General features: G+C 38.9%; 1 protein-coding gene across 1 annotated transcript in view; it reads left to right on the forward strand.

Annotated features, from left to right (window-relative positions):
• Window positions 1–20,886, forward strand: part of LOC102830374 (microtubule-actin cross-linking factor 1-like) — a 474,365-nt gene that overhangs the window by 306,949 nt on the left and 146,530 nt on the right. The window contains exons 36-39 of the mRNA XM_006867570.1: window positions 11,521–11,670; window positions 12,444–12,677; window positions 13,598–13,822; window positions 19,786–20,304. Of these exons, the coding sequence (XP_006867632.1) occupies window positions 11,521–11,670; window positions 12,444–12,677; window positions 13,598–13,822; window positions 19,786–20,304 (1,128 nt within the window). The remainder of the gene's footprint in view (window positions 1–11,520; window positions 11,671–12,443; window positions 12,678–13,597; window positions 13,823–19,785; window positions 20,305–20,886) is intronic.

Here is a 20,886-nt window from a genome sequence, read left to right on the forward strand (position 1 = left end):
AACTGGCAACTATGATCCAAATGGATACTTTAGAGCCCATGATTGAAAAGCATGATGGAATTAAAGTAGGTGAATTAAAGAATGAGTTTCTAAGAAAGGAAATGTTAATTGCTTATAACCAGACTGCTGAAATGAGTCCTGGTAAAGCAGAAACTGAGAGATTATTTCAAATTGAAAGCTCATCTCCTGATGGGGAGCAGGCAAAAAAGACCAAGGAAATTTTACTAAGGAAATCACAGTACAAGGATCAAGATAAGAGGAGAATTTCTTCAGATGCTAAGGGATCTGTCAATGTCATGAGTTCTGGTCATCTTAAAAGTAAATCCTTAGACCAAATTTCAGTAGCACACCCTTGTAGTTTTAAACTCAAAGAGGTGGTATTAGATAACATGGGAAGAAATCCAAGTGAAGAGCAAGAAAAAATAGTGACACAAATAGAAATTACCTCTCATGTAAAGCAGTCTACCGCAGGTCTGCATTCTAAAGAAATAAGAGAAAACCAAAGGGAAATGATTTCAGAAGTGCAGAAATCAAATTGTGAAACTTCAAGCAAATTGCAAAGTGAACAGGCTATACAGAAACCCATAAATATCAAAGTGAAAAGGAAGAGAGAAAAGAGAGAGATGATTTTAAAAGAAAGTATCAAAACATGCAAACCAGTAGTTGTTATAGAAGAAAAGTTGAATGAGGAAACTGCCAATAAAAATGAGCCTGACTCCAATATAAAACGTCAGCCTGTGGAAATAACCATACCCGAAAGAGGCAAACAAACAGATAGAGAGCTGGGATTTTCTATTATTTGTAAAGCTGAAGATTCGTCTTCCCAAATAATGTCAAAAGGAATATCTATAAGAAATCAAGATGCTTTAACATTCTTAAACTCTGAACAGACCAATAAAGGAGAGGTAAAAAATGTAAGCATCTGTTTTACATTAAAGCCAGAAGAAAATTTATTTCAAGAAATTACTGGTGGAGCACAGAGAGAGCCAGTCTCTTCTACATCCCCAAGACCTGGAGGATTGCACTTTGAGGTATCAGTTGGAAAAGCCCAAGATGCAGACACATCCCAGAATTCCAAAGCAGAAAAGCCATTCCAAGGAACCACCATACAGGATACCGACCATTATCAAGACTCACTTGTTAATTTGAAGACTAAGGAAACCAATGATCTGATACTCTCAAATAGTGAATGTAAAGAAAAGTCATATCAACAAGTAACTTTTGACTCAACGAAAGCTCTTAAATTGGAAGAAATTGCAGTTTCCATAGTAGACCCAACAGAAGGCAGTTATCTGGAATATTCAGACAGAAATAGCAGAAGTGATCATGAACTTTGTGAAATTTCCAAACCTAACATAGCAACAACTCAAGAAATAACTAGAGATAAATTTCTAGAAATGGCAAATTCTGCCGTTACAGATTTAGAAGCAGGGTCCCTTGAAGGCACAGTGACTCTGAAAGGTCCCAGAGTTTTGGTGTCCCTTCTTCCAGAGAAACTGTTAAACGATGTGTCACAGAAAGAGATTACAGAACAAGAGGATGCCATCATTAGTCCCACTATTCCAGAGAGCAGTACAGATAGGGCAGTGCCCCTAATATCATGCCCTATAAAGAAGATGGAGAAAAAGACACCACAGGAAAAACTCGGAGAGAATCCTAGCAATGAACAAACTCTCTTCATGACTGCCCCTGGGGGAAAAGAAAATGAAAGTGTAAACCTGGAGCCCTTCAAAGCAACTCAGGTAAGTTTTGATGTTATGTTAGCATATTTTTAGATATAAACTAAAGTTAAAATTCTTAACTCTGTACTGAAGGTACTTATGTATATGAACTTGCTTATTAGGGCACTAGATGATTTTCTAAGATATAATTTAGCTTGTCATCTGTTTATAGCACTATTGGTGGAAATTAGATAATGTCTCTGCGTGAAAACTTTCTGAAAATTAGAAAAGCTTTAAATTAGAAACAAACATTGGTGCTAACTTGAAATAATGGGAGGATGCAACCTAAATTCACAGTCGAATTCAGAAATGTTTGTCAGAATGCTGCTTGTTGTTACGTGCCGTGGAGGCGGTTCTGACTCATAGCGACCCTGTACAGGGTTTCCAACGCTGTAAATCTTTATGGGAGCAGAAAGCCTCATCTTTCTTCTGCGGAACAGCTGGTAGTTTCCAACTGCTGACCTTGCGGTTCGCAGCCTGATTCGTAACCACTCTGCTAGCAGAATTCCTTATAGATTGTTAATTATGAGCTTTTGCTCATTGCAGAAATTAATCACTTTTGTTTATTGACTTGAGACAGTTTAGACAAAATAAAATACTTCTCCCCACTTTATATATAGTGCACGTTAGTTCTGTCTAGCAAGAATCCTTTAAATAGCAAATATAAAGGAGAATATCAGATCTGAGTGAGTTTCTTTTTGCTCCATAGAATGTATATAACCGGCGACTCTGTCTTGAACATGATGAGAAGCTAGTATCCTATCTGTCTTTGCTACGGGACATTGAAATGAGGACCAAGCAGATTCAACCTCTGGAGCTAAATCTTACAGAGCTACAGGATCTGCTGTGTCAGGCCAAGGTAGGTTCCTAGAGCCTTCAACCAGGTCTACTGGCTTTTGGATAAGTAGCTCCATCTTCCTAGAAGATCCCAAGGCTTAGGGACCTGATTGGTCACTCTGGGCTAAGTAAGCAGCCTCAGACCCTTGTCTGAGAAATATTTATAATGGGTAGGCTTAGATAGACTATGGATAAACTTGACTATGAGTCTAATTATCTGTGTAATCATGGTTTAAATGAAATAATTCTACAGCAGAATGATTGGTTAGGAATTTCTTGTAGTAATTCAAGCAAAAAATGTTTGCTGCCTTTGGGCTAAAAATAATAGATTGAACTAATGTATATATTAATCTCTATTATTATTTTCCAGAACTCCACTAAGACATTAAGAAAAGATATTTTCTAAATGTGCCGACTTACAAGGAAAAAAGAACATTAGAGGAGAAAATAGTTCTAAAGTTTTAGAAGTTATTAAGTAGATGGGGTGGAGGTAATTGGCTTATCAGAACAGACAAAACTGAATTTTAATCAGTGGAAGAAGCTAAGGAATAAACTGATTTACATTGCGGAATTCCCTTAAAGGCTCAGAAACTGGTAGTGCCAGAATGTAGAGGTGAAAATAAGTGCAAATAGGAAGTAGTTGGTTGAAAGTTGGTTTAAAAAGCAATTTGACCTTCAGATCTCCAACTTCACAGATCTTGGCAACTGCTCCTGCCCCACTGCAGCAGAGGACTGAAAGTTTATTCTCTAAGAAAAGTAGTACAAAGTATCGCTAGACTTGGGGGGATCAGCCACAGTTAAAGGCAGGGATTCTGCACTTAAATAGTAAGATTCACATGCTAAATCTTGAACTCTAGCCTTCTTTCCCTTATGGTTTGGCTATCCCAAGAGACGTAAAAATAGTGATAAAGAGTGGTTTCCCAGCTAAATAGTCCAACTCCTTCACCCTCAGTGAAAGCTTCAGTCAACAGATTTCACCTCTGCATGTAGAAGTCTTTGTGTTGGTGGTGTTTTTTGTTGTTCTTTCATATGTTTACCCAAGTGCAAAACAATATTTGTAGCATTTTCTAAAGTTTGACCAGGAGTCAAAAAAATGTATTTAAGCTTTGAAACATGTCCACATAGACAGGAGGCTAAATAGAGTTTTTAGCCTATGTTTATAGGGTATTACTCGAAAACACAAGCATCTAGAAAACTATTAATACAAAGGATAGGGTAAAACAAAGAAATAAATAAGAAAAAGAAACTTGGAGGAAATAGAGACTACTTTCAAAGAAATGCATGTTAAAAAAATACCACCATTTAAAGGACAAAAATTAGACTGGAAAAATGTAACCATATATCTTGGAAGAAAATTAAGAAAGAGAGGTCTCACAGAAACCATAGGAGAAGAAACTCAGGGGAGGGGAGTAATCAGCCATTTAAATCCTGCAGGAGATTGAGCATAATGAAAATTAAAAGCGGGGCTTAGCACCTGGAAAGTCATCAGTAGCCTTGGTCAGGACAGTTTTAGTGGAGTGGTGGGGATATAAACCAGGTTGCAATGGGTTGTTGAGAGTAAATTGAAGGTTAGAAAGTAGCAACAATTAATTTAGGCCATTCATACATGGCTGCTATGAGTCAGAATCGACTCAACAGCAGCTAACAACAACAACAAATTCCTTCCAGAAGTTCTATTGTGCAGTCAAGGAAAGAGATAAATAGTAGTTAGGGGAGATGGACTGAGAGGAAAATGGAATTTTATTCAGATGAGATAGCTCTTAAGTGGATTTTAGGTGAAGGGGAAAGGCCCAATAAAGATGATTTGAAGTTATAGGGAGAGAAAGTGATAACTGATGGAATGGGATCCCTAAGGACATAGAAAGGTGGAAAATCAAATAGCCGTGAGGAGGAGGAAAGAGAGTTCTCTGACTGAAATGAGTTTTGGAGGTGTCACAGGATTGGAGTCACAGTGAAAACAGAGATTTTTAGAGGTTTACCAGTTCTGGGTGATGTCAATATCCCGAGTATGGCTTTTGGTAGGGTGACTGAAGAGGAATTGAGAGTGATGCCCAGAAGAAGCGCCACACTTTTGTACAGCTTATTTCTACCTTCTCTATTTAGGATCAGAATATTATAGATTAGTTGAGGTCAAAGACTGGTTTGTGGGGATATTGTTTTGTTTCTGTTGTTGTGGCGGTGGTGGTGATTCTGTCCTCTTGGAATTTGAAGTGGAAGAGTCATCCTTTTGATTGACTTCTATTACAGTGCATGAAGCAGATCAGTCCTGTGTAATAGCTCCCTGGGAAAAGGCATAATGACACTTGGGGAGGTAGCAAGTGGTAGTAGAGGGACCACTGAACTGTGTTAGAAACTTGAATTCAAGTCCTGGCTCTCCTTCCTAGAGCTGATTCTCAGATGGCATGATTTGTAGTCATGATTTTGTATATTAACTCCACTCTATCCCCTCAGCTATTAGACAGGGAGCTAAAGGATTTGTCCACACTGGTGAGCCAGGAATTGGAGTGTGTGAATCAGATTATCACCAGCCAGCCTCAAGAGGTGCCTGCTCAATTGTTGAAAGCTCTAGAGAAAGATGCTAAGAATCTTCAAAAGTCTCTCGGCTCTGTGAATAACTCTTGGAGTTCCAGACTACTCTACCTCCAGAATGTTGTAGAAGTACAAAAGGTAGTTTCTTGGTTTTATTTATAAAGGCTCACAAGGTCTGGACAGGCTTGGAGAGTTTTGTAATTTAATTTACTATTATCTCTTAGAGTAAAGTTTTGAATCAACAAGTACAGCTAGTAGGCAAACTTCAAGATCTGAAGGCCTGGGTTGACGATATTAATCTTACTCTGAACAACAAGGAATTGAACAACAAAACAGATGCTGACAGCCTGAATCAATGTCTCCAACAATATGAGGTAAACTCTTCAACTATTCTGAAGCATGTTTTATTTATTCTTCTAGTTTGGTATGGTGCTGTGGGATAAAGCACTGGACCACAAGGTCGGTTTGAACACCACCACTCCTTGGAAACCCTATACAGGATTGCTATGAGTCAGAACCCACTCAACAGCACTGAATAACAACAACAACAACAACAACAACAATAGGCATATCAGTATCTGTACTGACTCTTCACAGAAGTATGATTTTCCACTAGGAAAAAAAAAGCCTAGTATTTTGTTATGAGTGCTGGTGGTAGTGTGTTACGGAAATTCAAACCCACCAGCTGCTTCGGGGAAGAACAATGAAGATATCTACTCCCATAAAGATTTACAGTCTCAGAAACCCTAAGGAACAGCCCTATTCTGAAATATAGGGTCTTTATGAGTTGAAATCAACTCAGTGGCAGTATGTGGGTTATTTAGGTTTTTAAGTTATCACACACCCCCAGTGCTTTTGTGATTATCGTAATTTATTTCTCTTTTCAGCTACTTTCTGAGAGTCTACATAATGACCAATTATTAAAATCTTCAGCTCCTCTTTATATGATTGAGTTTCTAGGATCTTGTTTCCATTTGCCATAGACTTAATGCACTCCACTACTCCTTAACTTCAGAAGAAGTTTTGATCTATGACCTAGAGCATAGGTTGACAGATTTTCTGTAAATAGCCAGCTCATAAATCCCTTCGGCTTTGTGAGTCATCCAATGTCTTGGGCAACCAGTCAGCTCCAGCACTGTAGGTGAAAGCACTGTAGATGCTACATAAGTAAATGGGCGTGGCTGTAAGAACTGTATTTACAAAAACAGGCGACAGGCTAGATTTTTTTTTGGACAGGCTAGATTTTGACCTAGAGAAATTCTTTTCTTTTTGCTAGACTCTAAGTTAGTTAAACTTCATCTCTCATGCTTCAAACATATTGTCAGGAGGGACCAGTTGCTAGAGGAGGATATCATGTTTGGTAAGGTGGAAGGTTAGAGAAAAAGATGAAGACTCCCAGTGAGATGGATTGGCAAAGTGGCAGCATCAATGGGATCAAGTGTGGCAACAATTGTGAGGCTGGCCCAGGATTGGGCAGTGTTTTTGTTCTGTTGTGCATAGGGTTGCTATGAGTCGGTACCGACTTGATGGCACCTAACAACAACAACAAAGTTATTAATAGTTCCTTTTTTTTAATGTCAGTGATAGGAAGAAAAAAACAAACACAACTCTAAAGTACATGTAAGCCAGAAGAATTATTTTTCCCCAACATTGTTCCGATTTATTGTTGTACTCTATAATATCACATATTACACCAGTTTATCAGCCCTCTGTTATGAAAGCCTGTCACATTCAAATGTTGTTAAAGTCAAAACAGAACTGGAGATATACCCTCTGTCTATCCCATCCTCCCTCCTCACCCCAATCTTAATAGAAGGACACTTAAAGCTTGTCCAGTGTCAACTTCCTTATCCTACCCCCCCTTTTTTTTCTGCAAGCATTGCTTCGACCTTTCACACTTGTTTCTTATTTACACCATAGTGGTGGTGGTGTGCTGTGGAGTCGGTTCTGGATTATAGTGACCTTGCATAGGGTCTCCAAGGCTGCCAATCTTTACAGGAGCAGAAAGCCTCATCTTTCTCCTGTGGAAGAGCTTGTAGTTTCAAACTGCTGACCTTGAGGTTAACAGCCTGACTCATAACCACTATGCTACCAGAACTCCTTTACACCATAGTGGTAACCTCCAAATATAACTTCCTTTCTCATTTGGGGAAGGAGTAACAGACTTTACCTTTTCTATTATGCTGTTGTTAAGTGTCATCAGTTCTGACTCAAGCGTCCTTCTATGGGGTTTCCAAGGAGCAGGTAGGTTTGAACAGCCAACCTTGTGGTTAGCAGTAGAGTGCTTGTCCTGCAGCGACACACTAAGAGTCTTATAAGATGTTTAAAATAAGTGAAATTTTTCCTATGGTTCACTCAATTCACAATAAAAAGTTGAAAAAAAATTTTTTCAGTGGTATAGTATGAGATAAAAAGACACAGCTTGTAACAAAAACAGGGGAGTAGTCAATCTTACATTCCAGGAACAGAGGGCCTTAGCACCATTAAGGTAGAAGAGCATAAGCGGAATGTGGGACCCTATCTAGAGAAACAGTGACATCAGAGGTGGGGACATGGAAAGAGGGACCAGCTGAGGACTCTAGATTCATGGAATGAGAGGGACTGAGAGCTGGAAGCCAGGAGGCAGACTTGCAGAATGTGCCCTTTGGTGGTTTAAATTATTATATATGCCTGAGTGTTTGTTTGTTTTTTAAAAAGCTAAAATGAATAGAGACAAATACACGGAGGAGATTATAATCATTGTAATGAAACAAAGCATATGATTTGTTGAATGTAAAACTGATGATCTGCCCTGTAAACTCTCACTCAAATTACAATGAAAACTTAAAAAAAAAAAAGACACAACAACTAATGTTCCTTCCTTTAGGTAAAACTTACAATAATTACCTTGTGGGAGGAGAATTTGCATATTTCTAGTGATAGTTGCCCAAACCCATATATTTACAGATGAAGGAAGCATTCTCTTGTGATAGATACTCACGAAGTTCTCCTTGCCAGCTTTGCAGGATTGTCCGCTCAGTTTCAAAATGATAGAGATGTAGATATCCTAATGGTTTTTTTCTGTACCTAGCACAATATGATTGATAATTGGGAAATGTTTATGGGAAAAATGCATCTTTTTAATTGACTTTCTAAAAACTATTCACTGTAGTGTTGTAACAATTTTTATTTTGGTAGCATAGTGGTTACGAATCAGGCTGCGAACCTTGAGGTCAGCAGTTCGAAATTACCAGCTGTTGTGCGGGAGAAAGATGAGGCTTTCTGCTCCCGTAAAGATTTATAGCCTCAGAAATCCTGTACAGGGTCACTATGAATCGGAACCAACTCCACGGCACACAACCACCACCACCATAACAAATAACGTTGACTGTAACCTTTCACAGTTTTAATAGGTATTGTTGTTGTTTTAAGTGACTGTGAGTCAGTGCTCACTCATAGTGACACCCTGTATTGGGTTTCTAAGGAGCTGCTGGTGAGTTTGAACCACCAGCCTTGCGGTTCAAACTAACATTGTGGTCTAGTGCTTATCCTATAGCACCACATATATATAAACAATATTAATTACTTTAAAAATCAATTCTTACTGAACCACCAACAAAAATTGCATTTCCCTCAGTTCTAGTCTACCAGTAGCTCAATGCTGGACAAAAATAGCAGATATTTAAACCTAAGAAAATAAAATTTGAAAGGTGAATCTCAGAAAAGTAATTCATGTTATACATTCCAAAACATTTTGTTTCTAATTCACAGATATCTTGAATTAGTAATTGTATAGTTCTATTAGTATAAATAATTGAAGGTCTATTGCATTTAGAAGTCAGAGTCCAGTAAAGGAAACTTAATTGTAATTGACAAGGAGTTTGGAGAATTCAGAAGTGAAGGTGTCCAGTGCTTAGTTGGACCTAGAAATCATCAGTGCTGATTACAAAAATATAAGAAATTAACCGCTTTCCTTAGTTCTTTGATTAGCGTTAATAGCTCTTATGTGGATAGAGAAATACTAATTTCATTTCCCTCTCTCTCCTTTTTTTCCCCTTTCTCTACTTGCCTCAGGATTTAAAGCAGCCTATATCTGAAAGGAAATCTCAGCTGGATGCTCTTGCTTTTGATATTCAGTTCTTTATCTCTGAACACACCCAGGACTTGTCCCCTCAGCAGAACCAACAGCTGCTGAGGCTTTTGAATGATCTGCAGAGGTCCTTCCAGGACATTGTTGAACACACTGCAGCTCAGTTCAGTGTGTTGCAGCACCTTCTTCAACTGGAGCAGGCAACCCAGGTTAAGGTCAGACAGCACCAGCAGCTGTATTTAGTTTGTCTTTTGGGGATGTCTTTTGTCTTTGGGTTCTTTGGTCAGGCTCCATCTATCATGATTCATGGAACCTGGGTTTACCAGTTTTGAAATTTCATGCCATTCCCATCAGTATGGTTTTGGTCTCAGATGCAGCTGTTTTTCTTGCTTGTGTTTTTTGTTTTGTGTGTTGAGAGTACATGTGTGTTTACATGTGAATGCATATGCAAGTCTTTACTTTTTAGTGAGACTACCCTCAATATATCTAATTGCCTCTGACTTTCAAATAAAAATCATATACCTCATCCTTTCTTCCCCTACTTTCTACCTTAGTATCCATTTAAGACTTGTTAGGAACAGTTAGATACTCTGAAAACTTTAGAAGAATGGCTCTAAAATCAGATTTAGAGTGGGATTTAGCACATGATTTACAATAAGATTCCTTGGCAACCTTCAAAAAGTTGACACAGAAATTTTAATTAGAATTATATCAATTTTTAGCACCTCTTTTATTACTATGTGGTGTCCATTGCCTGTTCAATCGTGGAACACAATCTGTAGGAGTGCTAGATCTTGAAGATCTAACCATCCTGTTATCTTTCATTATAACCATCTACTTATAAAATGCAACATAATTACACTAATAGTAACAGCATTTTTGTTATTTGAACAGCAAGTTAGCATTATCAAAATGATATGATAATTGTCATTACCACCAAATACTGTGTTAAATAGGACTGAGAGGAGAGACTGAGAGGGAGAGGGAAAGGAAGAGAAAGAAAGAATGGAGCTTCAGAGCCAGGCAATATATTCACATTTACTGTGTAGTTATTTCAACTGTATTGAAAGCTAAATACTTTAGTTACCTTTCCAAATTTGAAAACCTTGCAAGACCCTCACTTAGGAATCCATAGAGCATGGGGCAGCCTGTGGGTAACTATTGAAATAGCTTTGGTCTGAGCACTTGGAGACACAGCATAGACCCAGGGTAGGCTCCTGAGCTGCAGCAGGTGATATAACTGCATGTGATAATTCTCCCTGAGCACGTAATTAATTTCACAATGTGTATTAACCTTGTTATTGTCAGAAATGCTCTGCTTCTCTCTATATATTCCCTGAATATGTGTGTATGTCTGTGTTAACTTGTTTGCTTTGCTTTTTTCAGATTCAGTCTGCACCCATCCTAACCCATGAAGATCCCGTTTTACAGCTGAAGAGCTCTTAGGAGTTCTCTTCCAGAGCCCTTCTATTTGTCCCAAAGAGGGGGAGAGAGGGCCAATTTGGGCACGTGTTTGTAAGTGCAGGTGGCTAAAACGCCATCAGAAGGTAGTCCCTGGTGGAAAATGGTTTTAGAAGGATGGTCAGGAGAACACATCATGCTCAATTGCTCAATCAGGTGCTTCAGTGTCATGCAAGTGCTATGAGATCTGGAGATAGGATCAGACACAGAAGCATCCTCCCTCCCTCCCCTTAGATCTGAATTTTCCCTTCAATATCACTGTAGTCACCTGAAGAACTGAGCCAGTTGCTATTCTTAGGCAGTTTCCCTCTTCTCAAAATAGCTAGCTCAAGACTCCTCATGCCTGGCATGTAATCATTCTATTTAATGGGTTTCTGCATTTGTGAGTTGTTTGATTTATAAAGTCAGTTCAATTATTAACTTAAATTAACTTATGAATTATCCAGATCCTTGATTTTCCTTCTAGCCCAGTTCTTTTAATTTTCTGTATTTTGACTTAATATGTAGCCAACTCCCTAGTTCTGGTGAAAGAAGTTATCATATTCACCCCATCTGATGTCATCACCATCATCATTGGTGGATTTCAAGATCTGGGCTCTCTATTTTCCATTCCCAAGGATAGTAACAGCAACCTGGCAAAAACAAAACAAAACAAAAAACTATAGTAGGAGTATTCTCTCCAGAGATTTATCTCTGGTTGTCATCCAGACCACAGACCATAGTCAATAGACTGTCCAAAGAAGGGGAGTTTTTTGAGTATGATTTCTGTGTCTTTTCCTGTTCCAGACTCCCACCAACTTGTTCATTCTTGATATGTAACCTTCCTGTTTTATATTTCAGGAGATTATTTTGTGTTTATGAAATGAGAAATATTGTCTCTTGACCCCTTTGCATTTTAATTAGACCCTGCAGAAACAACAGAGTACCTGTCACCAAAAACTGGAGGATCTTTGCAACTGGATAGGACTGGCAGAAAGAACATTGATGGGCCACCAAGGCAGAGCAACCCAACAGGATCTCTCTGCCTTGCAGAAGAACCAAAGTGACTTGAAGGTCAGTATGAATTAATCCATTTAAAAAAATTCTTTTGCAAATATTCATAGAGGCTTACTATCTGTCACTTAGAAGGTGTCCAACTGAGAAATGAAGACTATGTAGGCATTAGTGCAAGAAGGAAGGAGAAAACATACCAGGGAAAGGCCTATATGTCAGACCTGAGATAGGAGTGGAATGGAGCACAGCATAGTAAAGGAAGTAAAGTGCAGCTAGTTTGGCAGGGCATAAAGAATAAGAAGGTTGGAGAGGTAGGCAGGAGCTAGATCATGCTGGTCCTCATAGCCTACACTAAGAATAATGGGTGATAACCATGACTATCCAGGCCTCAACTTGCCTCGAATTATGTCGTCAACTCTTTATAGAAAAATGATTTTCTTTGAGGATAAATAGCTGCAAAATGAAAATCACTGCTATTCAGCATATGGAGTCCTGGTGTGGCACTGGTGTCGGCACTGGACTGCTAACCACAAAAGGTCAGCAATTCACACCCACCAGCTGCTCCTCTGAAACCCTATACAAGGTTGCTGTGAGTTGGAACTGACTCAGTGGCACTTAACAACAGTAATCAACATATTTATGGGTAGTCTCCTTTTGCCTTCATAAATATTTACTTAGAAAATTAAATAGTTTCAAATTCAATTTCATTGGTTTAGGTCTAAACCTTAAACAAATTAGTTAGGGACATAAGTTTGTTATAGAAATGTCATCCTAGCCATTTCATCTTTGTATCAAAGTTGAAGGCACTACCATCCCCCTTTTCATGTGTTAAGGATTTACAGGAGGACATTCAGAATCATGCCACCTCATTTGCCGGTATTGTCAAAGACACTGAAGGGTTCCTGGAAGAGAACCAGAACAAGCTGAGCCCTCATGAAATAACAACTCTTAGGGAAAAACTTCATCAGGCTAAGGAGCAATACGAAGCGCTCCAGGGTCGAACACGAGTAGCCCAGAAGGAGCTGGAGGAAGCAGTGACCTCAGCCTTACAACAAAAGACTGAAAAGGTAACCAGACTACTGTAACACTTGGTATTTTTCAAAAAGTACCCTTACAAAATGAGAGTATGTAGGGAGAACAGAGTCACCAAAAAAAGTTTGCTTTAGAATCTGGTCAGTGAATCCATCGTTATTTTTACAAGAAGCATCCAGAAGGACTTTTGAATCAGGAGTAGTTGGTAGAGACTGCTTATTACAAAATACATACACAGAGAGAAAGATTACTATCAGTTTACTTAGTATTCTGGCTAATTAGAAAAGTAGTACATAATTACAATTGGAATCATTACACTGTGATAAACCAAGGTCTAAAGTGGTCTTCTGCACCCCAGTTAGCAGTAAGTTTGAATTAGAATTGGAATCCTTCATTTGACTATGGGTTCTGACCTCATGAGGAAGGTAGAGAACATGAAAAAGAGGAAATAAGTTACATGAGGATGAATTCTGAATTGTATAATTTCAGATACATGTCAGAATACATGTTAACAAATAAATTAACAACCCTCTTAATTAAAATACTTGACTCAGAAAATAGAATTTGAGAGACAAAGTTAAGAACTCATTGTTCTGTTTGGCAGAGAAAAGAATGAGAAAAGTCTACCTTTCCCTTAGGGATGTGCAGCCAGATAATTGAGCATGACTGTGCTATTTCTTACCCTACCAATGGGCCATTTCTGTATATCTAGAAAGGATTCCCTGAAGCCTTGCCACGGTAGGAGGATTTAGAAAGAAATTTAGAGATTGTTTTAAATAATTATTTTTCAACAGGTTTTGTATGTTCTTTGTGTCCAGAGATATTTGGTATTAAAGCTTCTCTGTCTTTTTTTTTTTTTTCCCTAAATCATAAAAATGTACACCTCTGCTCCAACCCCCTTACTTAACCACTGGTTGTATAGCTGAGTATCTGAGGCCTTCTCTGTGACTTTCAGAGTAAAGCAGCAAAGGACCTAGCAGAAAACAGGAATAAGATTGACACTCTCTTGGACTGGGTAACTTCACTGGGATCATCTGGTGGGCAGCTGCAGGCCAGCCTCCCAAGAATAGAGCAGATTTCAGGAGCTGGCTCAGGAAAAGGAGCCTTGGATACCACTGATGGTCACCTGGAGGTGAAGCAAGCCCCAGAGAAGCTGGATGAGCAGTGTGAGAAGATAAAGGTGAGGCTCGTAGCTTGTCCTCATTGTACTAGGGGAGTCTGGACAACTCATGGTGACATCTGTGACCTAAACCTAGAGAGCACTTCTCAGCCCATATCTTCTTTAATGTCTCAGCAGTTTCTGACATTGTGTGTTATTCTCCCACTAGGGCTGCTGTAATAAATCACCACAAATTTGGATGGCTTAAAACAACAGAAATTTATTATTTCACAGTTCAGAAGGGCAGAAGCTCAAAATCAAAGTACTGGATGGGCCATGCGCCCCACAAAGCTTCTAAAGAGGGTCACTCATGTCTCTCCTAGCTTCTGGTAGCCCTGAGCATTTCTTAGCTTGTGGTGGCATAATTCCAGTCTCTGTCTCTGTCTCTGCCTTCACCTGGCCTTCTTTCCTCTGTATATATCCATGTCTCTTTTATTCTTATAAGGACACCAGGCATACTGGACTAGGGTCCACCCTAATGACCTCATCTTAACTTGATTCCATGTGCAAAACCCTATCTCAGATAAGTTCCCATTCACAGGTAGTAGGGGTAGGACTCAGTCTTCGGGGTGGGGTGGGGGGTTCACAGTTCAACCCATGACAGACACTGTTGGACACTCATCTTGAAAACCTTTCTCCCTTGATTTTCATGGCACCTTTAACCTGATACTCCTCCTTTCTTTTTACAAGTCTACTTTTGAAATATTGATGTGCTGCTCTCGAGGTTGAGTGCTAGGCCCTCTTCCTATCTTTAGGGTGGTCTCATTCACTCATAACACTTCAGTTACCATTTGCACTAATGAATGCCATATATGTTTATCTTGAGCCCAGATGCCTGTCCTGACCTTTAAACCTGGCTATAAATCCATTTTTCTGCTTGCAACTTGGAACCACAAGCACCTTAAAATGAAAAATGAATCTCCTGTCTTACACCTTCTACTCCAAATCAAACATATTTTTCGTCCTATGTTTCTGTATTCCCACTTCCTTGCCTAAATTAAACGTCATCTTAGATTCCTTCCTTTCTCCTACTTTGTCATACCAAATCAATCATCAGGTCCCATGTATTTCACACTCCTTTTTCTCCACTAAGCACTAAGATCATAGTGTCATCAGGCCGCTGTCACCTTTCCCTTGTGGAGTTTTAGCAGCTCATACTGGTCTTTTTGTCCCTTGGCTTTTGCATTCCCTATTTTGCCAAGTGATCTTTCTAAAATGTTTTATCCCTGCTTTCAACCTTTTAATGGTTCTCTATTGCCCTGAAGGTAAAGTACAAATCTTTAACATGGTTTATAAGGGTCCCCTCAGATGGGTTCCTACTTATCTGCTCTTATCTCTCACCTTCCCTCACATTTGACCCTCTTGTTGTACTGATCTTTCACTCACCTCTGGACCTCTGCATATTCTTGAAACATTCTTGCCTCTCTGGTAAAGAAGGGACCCAGCTCTGGGTTTTTTAAAAAAAAAAGAAAGAAAGAAAAGAAACATAGTGGGGATGGTGGCTAGGGTGGAGGTGCAGTGAAGTTCACCCTCAGCAATTCCACAGAACAACAGGCAGACCAGTATTCAGTCTAGTTTTGTTTTGTTTTTTTTGCTATTGCTGTTTTGCTGTTTTATGCTCTCCTTCTACCTTTGGGGGACTCTTTCTCACCCTATATTACCCAAGAAGAGACAGCAACTGCTACCATCTAGTCAAACTACAATCACACTTTGTAAAACACCAAAACCCAGGCAAGAGCCAATACCAGGAGGTAGACAACACCTATGAAAGTTAGTCTGAGGTAAGCAATAAGAAGAGTGAAAAGGGAAGCCCACATCCTGATTGACATCTACCTGGAAGCAATCAGAAAGCATAAAAAATACCAAAACACATACTCAACTAAGTATTAAGGCCACAGATAAACATGTCCAAGAAACAAAAGCAGATGACCATATCAGCACATGTCCAGAAACAAGATAAAATGTCTGAGACAAATGACCTAGAGGTAGACCTGGACTCCATTCTGGAAGGAGGCCAGGCCTTGGAAATACCTGAAAAGGAATTCAGAAAAATGATTATAAAATGTTTCAAAACACTTTACAATGGAATTGAGAAAAATAAGGAAGAAGTTAGGAAAATGCTACAGGAACAATCAAATTAGATAAATATAGCATTGGAAACAATTCTAAACCTACAGAAAGAGGTCCAAATGATCGATAATAAAAAAGACAATACTCTGAAAGGGCAAAGGAGTAGAATAGAAGAGATGGAAGGCAGAACCAGTGAGCTGGAAGACAAATCTCTGATTACCACTTAGAAGAGCAAACAGAAAAAAGGATAAAAAATTCTGAAAAGGGTCTAAGATTCATGTTGGACAACATGAAGAGAAATAACTTTAGAATTATCTGATGAACATGGATGCAAAAATTCTCAACAAAATCCTAGCCAACAGAATCCAGCAACACATCAAAAAGATAATACATCATGATCAAGTGGGATTCATATCAGGGATGCAAGAATGGTGCAACATTAGAAAAATGATCAACGTTATCCACCATATAAATAAGAAAAAAGAAAAAGAACCACATGATCATATCGATTAATGCAGAAAAGGCATTTGACAAAATCCAACATCCATTCCTGATAAAAACACTCAACAAAATAGGAATTGAAGGGAAATTCCTCAACATAATTAAGAGCATATATACAAAACCAACAGCCTACATTACTCTCAATGGAGAGAAACTGAAAGCCTTTCCTCTGCAAACAGGAACCAGACAAGGTTGCCCTTTGTCACCAATCCTATTCAATATTGTGCTGGAAGTCTTAGCAAGAGCTATATGGCAAGATAGGGAAATTAAAGGCATCCAAATTGGCAAAGAGGAACTAAAAATTTCTGTATTTGCGGACGATATGATCCTATACGTAGAAAACCCCAGAGACTCAGTAAAAAAGCTACTAGACCTCATTGGAAGATTCAGCAAAGTGGCAGGATATAAAATCAGCATACAAAAATCAGTTGGATTCCTCTGTACCAAAAATGACAGCATTGAAAAGGACATTAGGAAAACAATACCATTTACAATAGCCACCCAAAGGATGAAATATCTAGGAATAAGTGTAACCAGAGAAACAAAGGCCTTATATAAAGAAAACTACAAAACACTACCACAAGAAACCAAAAGAGACCTACAAAAATGGAAGAATGTACCATGCTCCTGGATAGGAAGACTTAACACTGTGAAAATGTCAATACTGCCCAAAGCAATTTACATATATAATGCAATCCGAATCCAGATTTTAACAGCATTCTTCAGAGAGATGGTAAAAACAATTACAAACTTTATGTGGAAAGGAAAGAGACCCAGGATAAGCAAAGTACTGCTTAAGAAAAAGAACAAGGTTGGAGGCTTCTCACTCCTCAATTTCAAAATTTACTACACAGCTACAGTGGTCAAAACAGCTTGATAATAACGGTACAATGAAAGATAAATAGATCAATGGAACAGAATCGAGAATCCAGAAATTAACCCATCTATATACAGCCAACTGATTTTTGACAAAACATCTAAATATAGTACATGGATTGGTGATAGTCTCTTCAACAGATGGTGCTGACAGAACTGGATAGCAATATGCAAAAGATTGAAACAAGACTTTCAACTCATGCCTTATATAAAAACCAACTCAACATGGATTAAAAACCTAAATGTGAATCCCAGAATTATGAAAGCCATCAATGAAAACATAGGGACAAATGTAAGGGCACTAATTCAGGGAATACACAGACTACCAAGTACTTTGAAAACTACACAAACCAAAATAGACAAAATAGATGATTGGGATGTACCAAAAATTAAAAACTTATGTGCATCAAAAGACTTCAGAAGAGTAAAAAGAGAACCCACAGAATGGGAAAAAATATTTTGGTATGACACATCAGACAAGGGACTCATTTTTAAATATATAGGAAACTACAACACCTCTACAAGAAAAAGACAACCCTATTAAAAAATGGGCACAGGACATGAACAGACACTTCACCAAGTAGGAAATCCAGGCATCCAACAAACATATGAAGAAATGTTCACGAACACTAGCCATTAGAGAGATGCAAATCAAAACAACAATGAGATACCATCTCACACCAACAGTAACAGCAAAGATCAAAAAAGTAGAGGATAATAAATGCTGGCGGGAATGTGGAGAGACTGGGACGCTCCTGATTGCACTTTAACTCTTCCATTACTCTCTGTGTCTCCCACTTCTGGGTTAATTTTTAGTAATTGTTTAGGTCTTAGTTTAGATGTCACTTCTTATGGGCAGACTTTCTTCACTTCCCAAAGTTAAATGATGTATTACTACAATATGTTCCTATTATACCCTTTCCTACATTGTAGCATTTCTTAATCTATAGTCTGTTTTTGTCTGTGTTTCCATCTAGGCACTAAACTTGAAGGCAGAAAACATTTCTTTCTCGCTTTTAATTTCTACTCATTTATTCATTTAGCAAATATTGTATATACCAGGAAATGGATATAAACCATCTCCTCGGACATTAGGTGATTAGTACAGCATATTATATTGAGTAACTGAAAAAAAAATAGCTTATCAAATAGTAGGGGTTGGTATACTAGAGTTTTGTACACACTCAAGTACCCCCACTTCTGTCCGCTGGTTTTTAGTGTATTTAAACACACATAGATCACATTTTAGTAGTGAAACCTTTGTAACAAAGAAAATTAGGCTTAGTTGGAATACTTTCGTTGAATAGCCTATGTAAGCCATTGCCTTATTTTATATTAGACTTTCTTGCATGCCACTTCTGCAATTGGAATATCTACCGTAGTGTGTGCCCCAAAGTCTGGGAACGTGATAGTACCACAGGGCAGAGATGGTTCTCTGTCAACATAGAGCCTCCTGACTCCTGTAGCATCTCCATACCAGGAAGGTTTGAAGGTGAGAGTGGAGGCACTGCGTGTTGTACAGACAAAGCTACAGTACTATTTGAACTATATTTATCAGCCCAGCTTTCCAGATGATGTGAGAAGCTGAGGAGATTAGGTTGATTCAGGCTAAGACTGGACAAGAATTCTGGAGAAAAGAGGCTAGAGTTCCTCTCTAGGAAGCTGCACAGGCAGCATGGAGACAATAATAGGGTTCTGTCTGATCTCCCACTGATTAAGAAGAACATGATTAAAAACACACAACTGTCTTCAAAGAACTTATAGTCCATTAGAATAGGCAAAACATCCACATGTATGCACATGGATAGAGCTTGTACCAAAAAAGGTAAAAATTAATGATACAATTCAAAATATAATTTACTTTCACTTATCTGTAGGCTATCTATTTAAAAAATCAATTTTCCAAAAGCTTTCATAGTAGGGACACAGTATTGCTTAGAGTTTGGTAGTTTGTGGTTTGGTGAGAAAGTCAGTGTCTGGTCACAGTTCTATCTTTTAAATGGTTCTGTAGCCTTAATTAAGACATATAATATCGTTTGAGTATTTACTTACCTCATTTTTAACAAGAGTATCATATTGCCTGCCCCCATTGCAAGGTTTTACCATAAATCAACTGAGATATAGTACATGTAAAAGCACTTTGAAAATTGTGAAGTCTTGTCTGTATAAGTTCAACTGGTATTTGCATATGGAATAATACTTAAAGAGTGGGAAATATTGGTGATTTCTGAGAAGCTGCAAAGTGGCCTAATAAGACTGCTCTCTGCTACTAGCTGTGGTGGTGGTGGTGGCTGTGTGCCATGGAGTAGGTTCCGACTCATAGCAACCCTGTATAGGGTTTCTGAGGCTGTAAATCTTTACGGGAACAAAAAGCCTCATCTTTCTCATGTGGAATAGCTGGTAGTTTTGAACTGCTGACCTTGAGGTTAGCAACCCGACTCATAACCACTAGTCTACCAGAGCTCCTTTCCCACTAGCTGTAGACATATCCAAATCATTACTGTTTTCTTACTGTCTTTTGGGGAATTATTTTCCAGGCTCATCACCAAGCACTGCTATCCCAGCAGCAAAATTTCATCCTGGCCACCCAGTCAGCTCAGTCTTTCTTGGACCAACACGGCCACAATCTCACAGCTGAGGAGCGGCAGACACTGCAGGAAAAACTGGGAGAGCTGAAGGAACAGTATGCCACTTCCCTGGCCCAGTCAGAGGCAGAGCTGAAGCAGGTGCAGACCCTGAGGGACGAGTTACAGAAGTTTCTGCAGGATCATAGAGAGTTTGAAAACTGGTTGGAGCGCTCTGAGAAAGAGCTAGAGAACATGCATAAAGGAGAGAGTGACCCCGAAGTGCTTCCCTCCTTGCTGAAGCGTCAGGGGAGCTTCTCAGAGGATGTGATTTCCCACAAAGGAGACTTGAGATTTGTAACTATATCTGGACAGAAAGTCTTAGACACAGAAAACAGTCTTGAGAAAGGCCATGAACTATCAGCGACTGGACACTTAGTGAAGGAGAAGCTGAAGGATGCAACCGAAAGATACACTGCTCTCCATTCAAAGGTAAGGCAGCCCTCACACTACTTCAGATGTTTCTGAGGCTCTGATTAAGAATTTTAGGACACAGTGTGCGAGTTCATTTATATAATGGCCCCAGGCAACTGTGTTCTGGTGCTCCTGCCAAAGTCCAAGATGTGTAGGACCCTGGGGCTAATGCAATATTAGGATATAGCTCAGTCTAAGATGAAGGGGCAGGTGCTTACTTATTTCTCTTCTTGTGTCTTGAGTATCAGGCTGTGGTTCCCAAGAGACGTAGCACAGGAAACCCTAAATACACAGTCTTTATTCCTGGATGGAACATCTAGAGTAAATCCTTATCTTTCTGTTCCAAGAACTTCTTCTCATTCATAAAGTTTAGAATCCAGTCACTTCTTACCTTTAATGTGTTTTCTGCCAACATCTCAAACCTCCCCAAAAGACGTTTTTGCACATTTTAATCTTTACCTTTGCCTGCAACCTGATTTACATTCCTTGGGTACTTGTATGATTTTAAAAATCTCCCCAGGTAGATCATAAGATTGGATGGGTAGTATGGCACATTGACCGTCTCTGTTGCAGAAAATGCTACTTGTCTATTCATAGAGC

This window comes from Chrysochloris asiatica, unplaced genomic scaffold (genome assembly GCF_000296735.1).
Source record: "Chrysochloris asiatica unplaced genomic scaffold, ChrAsi1.0 scaffold00106, whole genome shotgun sequence".
Classification (NCBI taxonomy): Eukaryota; Metazoa; Chordata; class Mammalia; order Afrosoricida; family Chrysochloridae; genus Chrysochloris; species Chrysochloris asiatica.